General features: G+C 46.6%; 1 protein-coding gene across 2 annotated transcripts; it reads right to left on the bottom strand.

The window, feature by feature from the left end:
* Positions 1-2,734: 2,734 nt before the first annotated feature.
* On the bottom strand, positions 2,735-16,329 carry SPO11 (SPO11 initiator of meiotic double stranded breaks). Of its 2 annotated transcripts, XM_037133628.2 has the most exons (13): positions 16,199-16,329; positions 14,219-14,332; positions 12,880-12,968; positions 12,411-12,477; positions 11,819-11,927; positions 11,386-11,469; positions 10,463-10,499; positions 10,031-10,140; positions 6,824-6,923; positions 6,487-6,524; positions 5,552-5,628; positions 3,338-3,449; positions 2,735-2,854 (listed from the first exon to the last, which is right to left on the bottom strand). In XM_037133628.2, the coding sequence occupies exons 1-13, from the start codon at positions 16,327-16,329 to the stop codon at positions 2,735-2,737; spliced, it is 1,188 nt and encodes a 395-aa protein (XP_036989523.2). The 2 variants fall into 2 exon arrangements, with proteins under 2 accessions (XP_036989523.2, XP_036989524.2); XM_037133629.2 differs by lacking the exon at positions 14,219-14,332.
* Positions 16,330-16,888: the final 559 nt, after the last annotated feature.

Below are 16,888 nucleotides of genomic sequence, written 5' to 3'. Positions count from 1 at the left end.
GACCATCTTCCTGGGCTGTGAATCTTTACTGGTGACAGAAGGTACCTTTGGAAATACTCTAGGGCACGTGCACATGCGGCTTAGGTTTGAAAGTATTTTCTTTTCAGCACCACTGAACAGGTACCTACAATCAAACTGTTCAGCGGAGACAGTCTCACAAAAGGAAGTTGTGGGAATCCGGGAGTGTTCTTTGCCTACTTTGTAGAAAGTGCAATATGTGTTTTTCCCATGAAATCATGACTTCTGAAACCACTTAGCATCATCAGCAATGACAGTTACATTTCTCTGAAATGTGAGCATATCACAGAGCTTTTACTAGGGTGATTATGAGCCTTTAAGGAAAAAAGATTCTCTGATCATCTTTTTGTTGCATGAGTTTTTATTACTTTAATTATAAACAGATTCCAATTCAAATGTTCTTTCTTGATTAAAATGATGGAAATAGTTAAAATACAGATGATGGTGCTAGAGGGGATGTCTGCTGTCAGTTGTCATTTTAAATAGCTGCCAATTTTACAGTAATCCTTTTGGGGAACAAATCTTAAGAATTAAAATTATAGATGACTCCCAAATAGCTACTCACATTAACTTTTCATCTGCGTCTGATAAAGATGGGTAGCAATGTCAAACTATAGTGTATTTTTTCTTTCCATTTTAATTTTCCAAATAAATGAAGATTTTGAAAGCAAATTCCGATCATAAACCTGAGGTGAATTTACCTGTCCCACTGAATGCTGCCGCGAGCCTTTTTCCCGTTTTAGTGACCATGGCCGACTCCTCACCGCCCCCTTTGGCAATGTGTCTTGAGCCAGAGATTCTGCGGCTTACCCACAAGTTAGTCATCTTATTTACAAAACTCGTCCAAGTTTAATGATATAATTAGATGTTAGTGGAAGATGAATGGTATGAATTCAAACAAAAAATTATGATTTATAAAAATTTTCTCAAATTTCAGGTAGTTTCACGAGTCACTCAAGTTAACGGTACACCAGAATGTTCTCAGAATGAAGTATTTAGTGCTGATGTGCCCAGGGAATATACCACACAGTTGACAGCACGGGCTTGGCACGGGGGGGCCCTGCTCTGGCCCATCCCCAACGGCAGGGATGCAGACCTGCGGGCAGGGTGCACACCGGCCACACGCAGCACTTCGCGTGGACCAGCGCCAAGGCTGAAGCGTGAGCTCTGGAGCCAGACTGGGGGTTTAAGCCCCAGCTCCACTGCTTAGCAGTCCTGTCAGTTTTACAGTAATGCTTTTGGGGAACAAATCTTAACAATTGGTAGAGCTCCGTCACCTCTATGTACCATTGTTGCCTTGCCTGTGAAATAAAGATGATGAGGAAACTACCTAGCTGATAGGGCTTCTGTGGAGATGAAATTAACATTTGTAAAACAACTAGAAAAATGCCGGTACCGACTGCATCACCTAAGATATTTTCTTTTATTGGTACAGCACCCTGTTGAATAGCTGCTAGGACCTCGAGAGCAGGGCCAGCTCCGTCCGTGGTGTCATCCTGTGCAGTCACACAGGGTCCCATTCTAAGAAGGGCCCCATGCCTGGTTTAATTTTCTGCCATGTTTACCTTGGAATTCTCAATCACTTCTGAACAAGGGACCCTACACTTAGAGTTTGTGCTGGGCCCCACTCACTGGGTCGCTGGTCCCGCTCTTGAGGTAGACAGGACTACTGTCTACGCTCAGCCCCATTCTGTCTGTGAGGCTTTGGACAAGCGACGTTCTGTGTTCCCGCCTGTAAACCACAGGTGCACCTTCCCAGGAGGCCTTTCGCATGATAATGTGTAGGCGTGACTGGCACCTACAAGCTCTCGGAAAGGTACCTGTGGTTATTATTAACGTCTCCTGATAGAGCAGGTGGCCCAACATTTTGGTCCTTCTCCTGTACACACATCTCCTGCTCAAAAGTATCAGAAACTTTTCAGGGCAGTTAACAGTTTGTTAACAGTGCAGAATAAAATCACCAAACTCATCTAGAAAAATTAAGATATGTTTATGAGGGTGAAAGATCACGTCTTAACTGTTACAGAAGGGAATAATAAAATTTGAGGCTTCTGTAAATCTTAACGCTGGAGAAGTCCTTTGTTCTAGAAACCTAAACTAGAGCAGAATTCAGCAGACTTGAATTTGGGTAACAACTGATAAAACCCTTGAGAAATTTTTCAAGTAAATATATTATTAATAAAAAGTAAGCTCAAAAACGAAAGAACAAGCACTGACGAGTACACACACCTGACTGCTTATCCATAACAAGCTGTACCGACTTCACGAGTGAGCGAAGGGGGTGTGGCCTGTGCTGAGGGCGAAGGGGGAACTGAGAGGCGCTGGACACCGTGGTCCGTCTGCGACCTCTCAGCTCCGGTGGTTATTTTTGTCGCTAATAAGACACTTCATGCTTTAACATTCGTTGTATTGTAGAAAGCAAAATATTTTTGTAGACTTTGATAACATGTAAACATATTTTTTCAAATAAAAGTTAAAAGTCAAAATAACATAGTCTTTTATAATTTAGAACAGGATATAGATCACTCTCGATAAAGAAGGGTAAATAAAGCCTTCTAAAGAAAATTAGAGTACAGCATTTGTTTTGACAAAAATATAATTAATGAAAAATTATTTTACCTCTGTGAAATTAAGAATGCATATTTTTATGACAGTGTCTTCTACCAGAAAACACTGAGAACCCTCCTGAAATCACAAGATGCACTCTGACGTGTTTTTACACCCACCCTCCAAACTGTAGCTTGTTAGGGAGGTACACCCTGGAGAGGTAATCCGGTGACAGGAGGGTCAGAGCTTGAATCGCTGCCTTCACTTTAGAGCCTGCCATTGTTTCCATCTGTCAATAAAAGTAAAGGACAGTCTACCGGAGTCCTTAACACAGCTCTGTCCACTCAACAAATGTTTAAATCCACATTTGGTTTATTCTCCCAAACCATGGGCAACGGTCTTCAGGGTCAGCTAGAATGTTCTAGAGCTGCAACAGCTAAAAATATCAGGGGACCACCCGGAGGTAGATGCCTTCCATAACCAGGAATATTCTGGGGTCTTTGTCTGTCTTTCTCCCTCCGCGAACTGTGACCAGCCCTGGACCACGACTTGATCACTGTGACGAGGGCAGGAGCAGACCGGCCGCACCGCGACCGGGCCTGTCAGCACTCAGGGTCCAGTGTCTCAGCCGCCGTGTACAGACAGACGGCACTCACATGAGTTGCTGGTCACATAAAATTTCCAGGAGGATATTTTCAAAATACGTGATTAGGTGCCACTGAAGTCAAAGACAATGAGACATACAACACTCGAACTTTACAAAGAAACATACTTCTTTCCTCCAACATGGCTGGCAAGTAACGTAGGGTCTCTTTAGGATGCTGTCGAGTTTCATTTGGTCCCGTTTTGTCAGCGGAACTAAGTTATCTCTGGGTATGTTTAACCTAGAAAAAGTGATGGAAAAATCAGTAAAAACACAGTGTCCCTGTAACTTGAAGGTCGCATGTATGTCACTCATGTTTACCGTACTATTCCAAGAAATAGCAGAAATCGCAGACAAGAGAGTTAGTGCGGACCCACCTGTTACGTCCTGGAGTTTGGAGGTCTGGCATTCCCCAGACCCACAAGTGCCCAAGTTCCCCGTGGAAGTCTGCTCTGAACGGCTGCTCTTCCTCGCGTCACCCCCGCAGGATGGCGACAGGCAGACAGACGGCGGCAGCAAGAGCAGCCCGCGTGTGCACCCCCGAGGCAGGGCTCTGGGCATCGAAGCAGCACTGAGGCCCAACACCTCGCTGGCCGTGTGGCCGAGTGACACAGAGTTAAGAGTGGGCTTTTAGGGTCCCAAGTAGTCACATCGTGGTGTTCGGGGAGAATGTTCTGGGCCGTGGAAGTGAGTTGTCATTTTTCACTCACTTGCACCTGAACGTGTGCACACGCACATACCTATCGAGTGCCAAATTTTAAAAAGTAAAAGGTAGCTTTATCTTGACATGAGTTTAAAACGTGGAGCAGGAGAGGTCCAGGACACAGGGCGTGGACGTCTGAAGTCAGGAGCACTGGGTTTCCCGGGACAGCACCAGTGTCAAAGTCTTCTTCAGTGTCCCCATAACTCTGACCACTTGCCAGTGGCAGCTCCTGGGCAGGGTGACAACTGACTGAAAGGGGACTTAAAGGACTTCCCTTGAGCCATGTTTCTGTGGCTTACCCCCGTTTTTCCATTTGGTTGCCCGTTTATTTGGAGTGGCTCTGGAGAGAACCAATGGATTTATGAGTTGCGGCTGGAGCTCTCCAAGCCTTCACCTTGATAAAGGTCAGGTCACTTGTCCTGCATCTGCGTTAGAAACGCTTCACACAGTCTCCCCAAGCGACCTTGACCATGACACAGAGCAAGCACTAAACTAACCAAAGCTTTGATTCACCAGAGTGCACACACTCAAGAATTAAAAATCAGATCTTTGCTGCTGTGCCCTCATTTCGTCAGAAGCAGCCACCGCCCCAAACCTGTTCACATCCCACATTCGGGAAGCACGTGCTTGTCACCAAGTTCGAGCGAGCCTAGAGGGACCGGAACGGGCACATTTGGGTTCGTTCTCATGGCCAGCTAAAGCTACAGTAAAATATTTTTAAATGTCCCGTCAGTGGAGGTGAATAAAAGTGACGGGCGGGCTCTACTCTCCAGGGAAAGCAAACTAACCACCCACCCAGAGGGCGCCTAAACCTTGAGTGTGCGCACGCCCTCTGACCCTGCGACTCCAGGGGGTCAGCCCGCGGGACCGACTGAAGCCGCGGGTGGAGACTCAGTTACAGGAGGGCCCAGCGGAGCTCTGCCCCTCGGAGCAGAGGTCTGGAAACCGCCTAGCCGTCTGACCCGAGCAACTGGCCCAACAAACACGGGCACACCCAGAATTTGAACTGGGAAACGTAAGACGTGACAACGAGGCTACAGAAGAGGAACACAGTCATTGACACAGGAAGTGGCCTCACTGCACCGTGTGAAAAAGATCACAAAATAATGTCGGATGAGCCCGTTTTTGTGAAAAGTGTGACTGTGCACAGAAAATAATCTACAAAAGTAAAGCTGTTCATCTGAAGGTCATTTTAACCTCGTTATGTAGGATTTTTTTTGTAATGAATGTATATATTCAACTCACCAGACTTTAGGTTCCCAAACTTTATGTAATCTTGAGATATTTTTGAAATAAAAAATTTAAATATAAAATTGATTCATGTCAAATAATGTTTCTCAAATAATCTACGTCTTATACTGTATACGTGTAATAAACTTCAGAATATTTTAACAGTAAAGGCAAAACACAAGGTGCTCTCCGGCCACCTGCACACCCAGTTCACCGGGTCCGTTTAGGTGCCTCAGGAGCTGAGCAGAAACGGGGTGAACTGAGTGCCCAACCACGCGACCCTGAGTCGCAGGAAGCAGTGCACGTCGGAAGCATTAAGAGCTCTCCCTTGCAGTGACTTCTGAGGCTCATTGGGATGTATTACAATGAGTCATCATTCTGAACAGCCCAGTTCTGCTAACCCGCCTGACCTTTTAATGTCCGATGGAAGGAGACCGAGCCATCTAACAGCGGGAACGGTGAGGTTATGGGCTTCGAAGGACATCGACTACGACAGAGCAAAAGCGTATCAGGGAAGGCTGAGTGGTGGAGGAGTGGCACCCTTGTTTTGCAGCCAAATCTCCACTTATTAAGAAAGAACACGAGGAGTTCAGGCCCCCAGAGCCCCCTGGGCCGACTCCCAGCGGCGGTGTGCAAACCGCCCACAGTGCTTCTGGACTTGACGGTCCAGAAGACGGTGGACCGTCTTGACGGTGCTTCTTGACGGTCTGCGGAGGAGCCCTCGCACCGCATGTGCTACTGGGCGTTGGGGCTCCACCACCCTTCTCACCCACTCTGAACACGCATGGCAGGGACACTCCAGGGGCACACCAGTGGCTCCCAAACTCGACCACGTGTCAGGACCACTGGGGGCCATCCCTAGAGATTCCATTTCAGCCGGTCTGGACAGGGCCTGAGATCTGCATGGCTAGTGAGTGCCCAGGAGACGCTGGTGCTGCGGTCCGGGACCCAGCTTTGAAAGCCACAGGGGCACAGTAGTTGCAGACCCCAGCGCAGAGATGGGTGCTCGTGGTGGGAGGAAGGGGACCAGCCAAGGCAGGGATCCGGGCCACACATAAGGCTCAGAGTGTTTGTGACCAGACTGCACTGCCCCTGGAGGCCCGAGGTTACTCCCGCAAAGTGGAGGGTACCAAAGCCTCTGGCCCAGAGCCAACCCGCGCTGGCAACCGAGGTGGCACTGGTCACACTGGGAGCTGGGACCGCAGCAGGGCATCAGACTGGATGGCAGCTCCCCTGGGACTTTGGGAGCCCTCCACTTCCTAGGGGCTGGTAAGTAAGTACAGAAACAACCCCAATGAGTGTAAAATATGTCAAGAGTGGAAAAAAAATACTTTCCTGTACTTACCATAGATCCGTACTTATAAATGCACATTATTTCTATCCCTGTTGAGAGAGTTAACTTTAAAATTAGGCTTCTTGTATATTACAGGTTAGATCATTTTCACTCTCAAATTAAGTCTAACATCTGCAGATTTTATTTTTGTGGATGTTAACCAACGAAAACTTACAGTTCAGTTTAATATGGCTAAATGGCAATCAGTTGCCTCAGATGATTGTAGTCATTCATTTTAATCTAATAACCATACTCCTTTAAAATATTCGTGGCACTGCTCTAAGAGCAGAAAGTCACGAAACCACAGCACGATTTGAGTGTGACAGTTTTGAGACGAGGGACAGGTTACCGTGCGGGTCGGCGTCCACCAGAGTGACCGTGGGGATGTGAAAGGTGTCCCACAGCTTCCTGACCAGGAGTCTGGTGTTCAGGTCGGGCACTCCCTTCCCCTGAAAGCAAGATTGCGGTGACGCATTTTACTTCCAGAAGAGCAAGATCTGTAACAAGGTCGTTATATCAGTAATGACATAAGAGTCGACCCCGTCACCTTAAAGCAGCAGGTGCTGGGAGACAGGTGTGGGCTGGAAAACCCACGACGCGGACAGCACACTGGGGTGCAAAAGCCCCCACGCACTCACCCGGACTCGGCGCTGCCAGCCCAAGGGCAGACTTCAGCAGACTCAGTGAGAATAAAAACCCAACCTACGCAGATGTTCACCGCAGCGCTGTTTAAAAGCGACAAAAAAGCTACAAACAGCCACGGTCTCTCAACAGGGACACGGAGGGGCAGTGCCGCACGGTGGTAGCATGACACATGCCAGCCGTGGGGCCGGACAGCCTGCGCCGATGCCTCGGCTCTGCCAGTGCTCAGCAGCACGAACCTGAGCGAACCCCGGACCCCTGCGGTTCACGGCTGCATGACGCCTTCTGAGACTGCATAGGAATTAAATGACTTGGTAACTATAAAGCACTCAGGAGAGCACCCGGCTAAAATTTAGGATTAACGAGCCCACACGGTGGGATAATACTGTGAAGCCGTTAGAACAGTCACACAGGAAAGCAACTCCCTGAGCACTGCAGCATGTGGAGAGGAAGGCGGACAGCAGGGGAGCCCTGGGCGGGGGAGACGCGAGTGGGGTTAAGGATGGGCTTCCCGTCGCACGGCTCCGAGTCTGAACTCCCTCTGTGCCCATCATTCGTGGGTGACACTGGGTGAGCTCCTTGGTCTCTTTAGGCCGTGGCTTCATTTAAGTCAAGATCACTGCACCTGCCGCTCGGAGCTACGGCAGCACAGCAGTGTGGAGCTGGCCTCCCTGCGTCCCAGTCCTGGTTTTGTGGCAAATATCTTCCTGCGCCCCGGGGCCCCGACATTCAAATGGGGTGACGATAGTGCCTACCTCATAAAGAGGCTGAGAGACTCCACACGTCGTTACGTGACCAGCGGCAGTAACTGTGGACCCTGATTATGTAAAGGGCCCGGGGTCCGGCACATGGGACCACTCAGTGAACGGCAGCATGCTCTCCTTTTCCCTTGGGAAAGGGGACGCGTCTGTGGTGCAGTCAGGGCACCCGAGGATGGCCAGTGACCAGGACCCTCCCACCTAACCCTTCAGAGGTGGCCCCAGGGACGGCCGCCTGTGGGTGTGTCCCGGGAGTGACAGCGGCACTTGTCAATGGAACCCTGCCAGCACCCCCTTGGAGCGAGGGCCAGAAGGCAGCATACGGCAGACAGACGGGGAGGGACAGGGCTGTGCCCTCCCCCCCGCGTGTGCACGGCCACCTCTGTGCTCTCTCCTCGGCCCGGACCTGACAGTGAGCTGGCTCTAGGCGCACTTCCCAGGCGTTGGGACCAGATGGGATTCAGCCCCCAGGGCTGCACAGAGGTCCTGGCCTCGAGCCTCCTTTGCATTGCCGGACTGGCTTCCTGTCCACCCAGCACAGCATGAAAGGGCAAGAGCACGGGCCGAAGAGTGAGCCACAGAGCGCACCCAGCAGTGACCACTTCAGGGGTTCAAAGATAACCTCTGATGTTTTGAGGCCTCTGTCTGAACTTTCTGTCTCAACTTCCAACTAGGCGCCACCCCAATGCCCCGCTACCGTCTCCTGTTCTGAAACTACTCACAACTCTCCCACGAAGAACCGACCCTTCCTGCTGCTTGTCCTGCAGCTTCAACTGGTCGTGTGGCTCCACACGTCACACCAGGGCCGTGGGACTCATCCTCACCTCCCGAGTCGCCACGCCCTTCAGAACTGGCCTCAGTTGTCCTTCGTTTCAGTCTTTCTCCTTAGCCAGTCCTCTTCCTTCCTTACCCCGGACAGCCTCCTGCCTGGCTCCCCAGCCCAGACCGCCTGTGAGTGCCTCCCCGGACCCCCTGCAGCTGCACACACCTGCCTCCACAGCACAGCTCACAGTCACTACGATAACTGCGGGTCTAGGAAGCCACGCTAAGTTTGAGTGAGTGAGCTTTTTTCCTTTCTAAACCTAGGTTTTTACAAAGATCTATAAAAGCAGGAGAGCGCCAGCCAGGACAAGGCAGGGGAATTATCATTCCACCCGCCCACACCCCAAGCGTCCTTTGTCCCCACCACTTTCTGCCCTACCCCAGCACCTGTCATCCACCACCCCAGCCCCCGTGGCAGGACACGTGTGCACTCCCCTGTGCTAACCGACCCAGCAGTGCCCTGTGTAGTATCTTGGTGCCTTTTTCTCTGCTCTTCGGTGGTCTTTGAACACTTGTTTTTCAGAACAGCAGGCTCCTTTTGATGGACTTGAAATTACCCACACGCCAACCCGAGTGAGGCAGACAAGGGCACTTCCCCGCTCTCACCACACCACGGCAAGACACGTGGCACTCTGGGGAGGCCGCGCGGGGGCACCTGAAGCCCACACGCCCTCACGGTGGTTTTAGGAAATTGCTGGTGTTTACGGATCAGGTCCATCGCCTCGATTTAAACGTTTTTAAATACACTTACTCATTTTAGAGAGAGAGGAGAGGGAGAGTGCAGAAAACATTGATGTGAGAGAGAAATGTCAACGGGTTACCGCCCATATGCACCCTGATTGGATACTGAACCCAAAACTAGGTATGGGCCCTGACCGGGAATCAAACCTACAACCCTTTGGTGTATGGGACAATGCTCCAACCGACTGAGCCACCTGACCTTGACTTTGATCAGATTTGAGTCTGTTTAAATAAATAAACATATCTGAGCCCTGGCTGGGCAGCTCAGTTTGTTAGAATGTCATCGTGATACACCAAGGTTGCAGGTTTGATCCCTGGTCAGGGCACATACCCAGAAGCAACCAACAAGTGCAGAAATAACTGGGACCACCCCCCCCAAATCAATGTTTCCCTTTCTCTTTCTCCCCTACCCTCAAAAAATCAATTAAAAAGATTAAATAGACACCTCAGAAATTCTTGTCTATGACCCAAAGGATGCATCACACTGACAAAAGAATGTTATCTGAGCAACAGAGATGACATCATAGGCCGCTCGTATGAGTCGCCAGAGAATGACATTAGTCTTGGAGTTGTAGTAAAGATAGATAATATACCGTGACCATGATGCACGGAGACATTTTGCTGCAAAAGTTGTCATCTAGCAGTCGCTGAAATGTCGCATCTTTTTCTACAATTAATAGAAATTTTGCATCTGTAATTAAATCTGTAAAGTTAAGGTGGACAAATTTAAGGCAAGAGTATTTCAATTTAACCAACTAAATAATTCTATAGATCAATTAGATCAATAGATCTAGATCAATTCTAAAGCAGCTATAGATACAGTATTTTCATTTTTCCCTTGAAATATGTAACAGATATTTACTACCACATGGTGAGCTTGTAAAAGAATCCCACAGAAGGGACCACGGCGTGTGTATCTTGGCCACCATAGGGTCTAGCTTGGTGGTTACATACAGAATGCTTATCACAATAACGAGTGAATGAACCTTCCAGGAATTTAAATAGTTTTTCCATTCAAAGGATACTCCAGATTCCTTGAATATTAGATGGTACAGCAACAGCCTAATTAACAAAACAAGACAGTTTTTATTTTAGATAAAATGAAAGTATAACCACATTTCTAAATTTATCACAAAAACCCTGTATTTTCATTTATAAAAAAATATACCTGCCATCAGAGGTTTACGCCTCAGTATGAAAACACCAGGAAATATTTATTCTTCAGTAAGAAAACAGACACAAGACCCCAGCCACTGCCCAGCAGGTGACAACGGGGGGGGGGGACCGACTCCCCTGAGCAGGGGCCTCGCAGGCTCCGCACTGTGCGCCCCTTTCCAAACCGGCGGCCGGCCCTGTTCACACCGCTCCTTTGGTACTGCGGGCCTCCCACGTACCAAAGCTGAGCTAAATAGTTTAATTTTAGGCATATTAATTTCAGAACCAGAAAGTTTTAAAAAGAAATTTTGTTACTAATTTACTTTTAGGGAAGGGAAGAGAGGGAGAAAGAGGAAAAGAAACATCCATGCGTGGCTGCCTCTCACAGGCCTCCTACTGGGGACCTGGCCAGCAACCCAGGCCTGACCTGGAATCAAACCAGTGACCCTTTGATTTTCAGAATGGCACTCAATCCGGCAAGCCACAGCAGCCAGGGCCAGAACCAGAACGTTTACCTAAATAAACTAAAGATTACCTAAACCACCATGCTAAAATGACCAAGCCACTCTCGACCTGAAAACAACAGTCCATTTTTAAAAGAAATGTGTGCATTTATTTCAGTGACACTGGACAAGTGGCACATTTTAAAACTTTACTTATTCCTATACCTATGTGTGCCTCGGCTTTATTTTATAACCTCAAGCTCCACACTACGTAACAAGCCGGGAACAGAGCACGCTCCTCAACGCGGGGCCGGAAAGGGGGCCCACGGGCGTGAGCCGAGGCCACTCACTGTCGCGCAGCTGCAGTGCACTTTGGTGCCGTCTTCCTCCATGTACCTCAGGTTGCCGGCGATTAGACCTTTTGATGTAGATAACTAAGAAAGAGAGACATATTTGAAAACTTTGTCACAAATATATTTTATGCTGCAGAGTCATTCCTCAGGTGCACTTGCTAGAATATATGTACTTTTAGCTTAGTTTGTAATTTAAGAAATAAAGGAGAAAATATGTAAGCATATTTAGAAATAAAAAATATTCGGTAATTCATCTATTTTGGTCCCATTCTTCCAGAGAAATACTGAAAATAGATATTTAAATTTACAGTGAGAAAAATATAGTATCAAAAATATCAAAAAAAGGCACAGGTCACATTTATTTTCCCATTATAATTTTTATACAGGCACTAGGTCTCAAAGGAGACGTCTGGCATTACACGCCACCTACTATGTGCAGGCACCTCCTGGGCACTTTCAGCATGCAGGAGACGTCGTTGATGGTGCTGTCCACAGTGGCCTGATCCCCAAAGAGTTGGCTGTCAGTGTAATAGATGTCTCTGTGAGAATTCAAAACTCCATCAGGCACGTTGTTTGAACATGCCAGGTGCTGCAGCTGTACCTGGAGAAAGCTTTAACTACATGAAACGCACAGTAATCTATCGGTGGGTAAAAGTATCTACTACCCACAGTCTAGTTGGACGCAACTTTTCAAAACACATAGTGGAAGTTAATCTAGCTAAATCTTGCATTTTTTAAATTACTGATTTATTTATTTTTAAAGATTTTATCTATTTACCCTTACAGAGAGGGGAAGGGAGGGAGAAAGAGAGAGCGAGAAAATCAATGTATCAGAGGTACATTGAGCAGTTGCCTCTTATATCCCCCAACAGGGGACCCGACCTGCAACCCAGGCATGTGGTCTGACTGGGAATCGAACTGGTGACCTTTCAGTTCATACGCCGACACTCAATCCACTGAGCCACACCAGCCAGGCCTCACACTATATTTTACAGAATAAATTACCAGAACAATACATTTACCTTTTGGTTGCGTAAGTGTTGCTCTGTACTAGTTTATAAATCATAGACAGTATTTTAAGAATTAGAGCTGGAAAATAAGATGCAATAAATGAGTTACTCATCATTTCTCTAATTCAAAAAATTTAACAGTCACTAGTTATTTTCCATAACATTACAAAAATTATCTAATTATCTTTCCAAAACAGAAGTGTTAAGTACAGAATATAATTGCCTGAAGAATCAGGTAAAATTATTGCTCAATGAACAGCAAAACTAAGACAATATTTTTCCACTGAATCATGTACCTTGAAAATTTACTTTGGAATTACAATGTACTTCCATGGTTAATGACAATACAAAATTCTATAAATTTATTTCAAGTATGATGGTGTTTTATTAAAAAACAAGTAAAATTATTTGACCAAGAATAACAAAAATCTGAAAGTAACCAAATTCATTTATTACCAAAAGCTAAGAAAGACTGACTTACCAAAATTCCTAACTGATTTTGGCGAATCACTTTTGATCTTTCTTGTGGTGCAGTGAGGCGCCATCTGAAGACCCACAGAATCTTCAAACCTGTTGTTTTGTTTAAAGCAAGGGGGTAAAATGAAAAACAACTAGTTTCTGGAATTCAAACAATATACACCCAATGTCCTCTTCTGCACGATTCAAGTCATTTCTATGTGATGTAAGCGTTAACGCTTTAGGATAGCCTAGGTTTCGAGCTTAGATAACTCCAGGTGACATTTGGGTAATTAGTGTTGTGACATATAAAGGCACTAAAAGAAAGTGTTTAAAATAAGTGAATGATAGACCTTTGATTATGATGTGTGTGTGTCTGTTTCCTGGGAAGACATTTAGTGTATGTGAAACTATTTTCAAATATTTCACAATTAGCATTTTGCTAATTTCAACAATTTACTCAATGAATTTACTCAATTTAATAAGTTTTGAAATATTTAATTTCTGATTTACCTCTCAAGTTACATGAAATAATTTCTACCAGGTTGTTACAGTGAACTACCAAGCTTGTCCCAAAGGGGGCAGAAGGCACCAGGCAAACAGGCCGGCTGTCAGGGGCTTCAGGCTTGTTGCAATCCATCTTGCAAAACACCAAGCAAAAATATGATCCAAAAGGTTAGGTTTTATATTTGTTATATGGATCATAGAAGAATACTCTCAGCCTCAGAATTACTTTCATTCTGTTTGTATGACTTTCATGGAGAACTACTTTTGCAGTGTTCTTCATTATTTAATGGAAAGATTCTACAGGCTGAGGAGCTCAGAAAAACAAACTACGTAACCAGGTTCCAGGACTTTGATTAAGCTGTTTGCTGATTTTACCCTCCTGGACACGTGACTTAGCAGGGGAAGACCTGTTAGGAGAAAGAGCCTTTGGAACGTGCTCTGTGTTCAGGACCCATTTATCTTCGTCTCCATATCAGGATCGGTTGTAGGCCCCCAGAACAAGTGGTCTGCTTTCTCGATATGGATGAAAATTCCCCTTTGAGTGCTGGAAAGCTTAGATCTAAGTTGGGAGCCTATTTTTAGCAGGACTGTAAGACTTTATCATACGCATTTTGAATCCCAACCTCTTCCGGAGCTCTATTCTTTCTTCCTAGAATTGCTTTCCCTGTGCCTTATCTTTGCACCTACTTCTAGTTTACTTAACCAGCCAATATGGTACATATATTGTAAAATCCCTTAAATCCTTTTTGGCAGGGGTAAAAGTAACTTAAAAAATCCGATGAGAGCTCTAATTTCAGTGAATTCAAATAATGACATAGATACTGCATTCAAAAATATAAAAAATGCAAAATGCTCACTTTATGTTTCCCCAGGTCGATCTGTTTTCTATCATGAACGCAGGTGCTTCGTTTCTTGCCAAGCTTGTGATTATGTCTTGGATAATATTTTCGATCGATGCAAGAACCTCAGAACTGAAACAATAAACACGCCGTGATTCTATCTTAATTCTAAGTTAGGTCTTTACAACATGCAACCTTTCCCCAGACCAGCACTGAAATTAAATAGTTGTGCCACTCACTGTTTTTTAAGCATCAGGAACCCATGTCCGTAATGCCTCCCACTAAACTCCGACATCAGTGTGGCTTAACAGACATTTCATCTGCTGGTAATTTTACTTTTTGAACAATTACCCATTGAAGTAGTATTTCCCTTTTAGATGAATGACTAGACAATTCAACTTATAAATACATTTGAATCTACCTTTCATATTAACCTATTTAAATACAAACTTGTTGGCTTTACCTATTACTGTTTCCATTTCAAATGATGTCATACTGGCTTTGAATTTAATTCCCAAAACTGCAGTGCAAAAGTATGCGTGTTTCAAAAGAAACCCTTCTTTTTGTAGCTAATTACTCTAATTGATCTCATGCTTTAAATCGGCTCTTTTGAATGTTAGTGGCTAAAAAAACGTTTTCATCGCTGCCACGGAAAGACTTGGCAGCGATTAGGCCACTTCACAGCGAACTATTAATACTGAGCCCAGTTTTCTGTCAGCTGACTTTTAATTTCACCAGCCATCGGCTCTGAAACAATGCTGTTCAGTTACAAATACCGTTAGCACAGTGCTTGGGATGGAACAGCGAATCTAGCAAATGGGCAAAACGCAGACGCTTCTAAATTCCACCGGAACTTGCTCTCTCTGGACTCACATGTAACAGAAACTGAAATTTAAAACATTTAATATTTTCTAATATTGACCTGTAAAAACTGAGTCAAATATTCATTTTTTCCAGTTACACACACACACACACACACACACACACACACAAAAGTTGCAGGACCAACTCTGATACACAATCAGATTAATTTACATCTGAAATGTAAGCAGGGGACTTCCACTCCCTCCATTCCCTCATCCTCATAAATTCCCCCTCAAACTAAATCCTTATGTAAAAATTTGTTTGCTTGCGGGTTTTTCTTTCCTTTCCTTTTTTTCCCCTCTGATAGTTGGTCCGGGCTTAAAAATAAAAGACAGCCATTTACTTAGGCTGAAAAACTTTGCTGATAAACCAGAAAAGCAGATCAAAGCAGCAAAAAAACAGAGCGTTTTAGGTGAAAGTTGGCGATAATACGGACACATTTTCTGTAGTTCGTTCCAAGTCGGGCAGCGACAGAACCGCTGTGATTGATGTTTATCAGCCCCTCGCTCTGAGCTTTCATTTGCTATTAAAGAAACCATCTAAAATATGTACCCTGTCTTCACTTCCAAGACAGGAAAAGCGTTGTTTTATTATAAACCACTTAAATTGTGTTGACCTCCTTGTTCATTTGGATAAAACACATTTATTGAGAACTCACAACATTCATTTTTCTCTCGCTCTCTCTTCCAAAAAAAAAAGTCACAAAAACTCAAGTTTAAATTTTTCATCAATCCCCCCCCCCAATTATGCCTTGGACTCCCCGACCCAAAAGGATCTCAGGCCACCTCGAGCCCAGCTGCGAGAGGGACGCTCCTGGAACATTCTAGAAGACACGGGGGGGGGGGGGGCTGTCACTAGGCTTTTTGAAGTTTAGTAAGTATTAAAAGCAGGAACGGGAAGGAGCGCTAAGGGAGCCGCCTTCTCGGGGCTCAGGGCTGGCTGGCCAAGGGACCCCCACCTGCGGTGGCCTCAACATCTGGGAGGCTGTAGCCTTCGGCCTCTAATATAGAAAGAGCGGAAGCTGCAACCGGACATCTCCCTGCAGGGCACCTCCAACCCTCCGGCCAGGCCGTGGAACCTGCTCGCTTTCCACCTCGTGAGCACGTGCCCCGCCCCCTCGCGGAGCCCTGGTACCTGGAGACCAGCCGGGTCCCCACGCCCGCGGGCTCCCTGCCGCCTCTCCTCAGGGCGGCCAGCAGGGAAGCCCTGTGCTGGTCCAAAGCCTGGAAGAACGAGGGCTCGGGCCCCATGGGCGCGAAGGCCATGAAGATGGACTGCGATGAAAAAGCTCCGAGCGCGGGAAACCAACTGGGCCCCAAATGGCGCCCGCTTATGGACAGGCTTTTCCCGCGCTTCCTGGTTAAGGCCTCTTGCGCAGGCGCACACCTTACCCTTCAGATGGGTCCCCGCTGGATGGACGCATGTGCATAGCACCTCCTGTTGAGTGGAGTGCGCACGCGCATACGGGGGCACTCAAGGTCTGCCTGGAAGGACATGTCAGGTTGGGTCCTTACTGGTGAGCAATCTAGTGAAGAAAGTGATCCACAGGGAGTGCTTGGGTGTTGGACCTAGATTTCATTGAAGTGGTTTCCCGTTTTCGTTTTTTTGGCTGTGTAAGGAAGGCAGGGCCAGAGATTCGTCCTTGTGACAGAGTTGTGGTGACTCAGTGGTGTGGCCGATGCAGTGCTAGGCGGAGGCTCGGTTGTGAGCAAAGCCTGCCCTTCCTGAGGGTTGTGTAGGAGCTGAGTGAGGGCTCACGCAGCCAGGTCCACTCAGCCGCCCTCTGCGAGGTCTCCTGACCAGCCCAGCAGGTTCCTGTGGGGC

The sequence above is a fragment of the Artibeus jamaicensis genome, unplaced genomic scaffold (genome assembly GCF_021234435.1).
Source record: "Artibeus jamaicensis isolate MK-2021 breed Jamaican fruit bat unplaced genomic scaffold, CSHL_Jam_final contig_685, whole genome shotgun sequence".
Classification (NCBI taxonomy): domain Eukaryota; kingdom Metazoa; phylum Chordata; class Mammalia; order Chiroptera; family Phyllostomidae; genus Artibeus; species Artibeus jamaicensis.
This window is presented reverse-complemented; position numbering and strand designations above follow the sequence as displayed.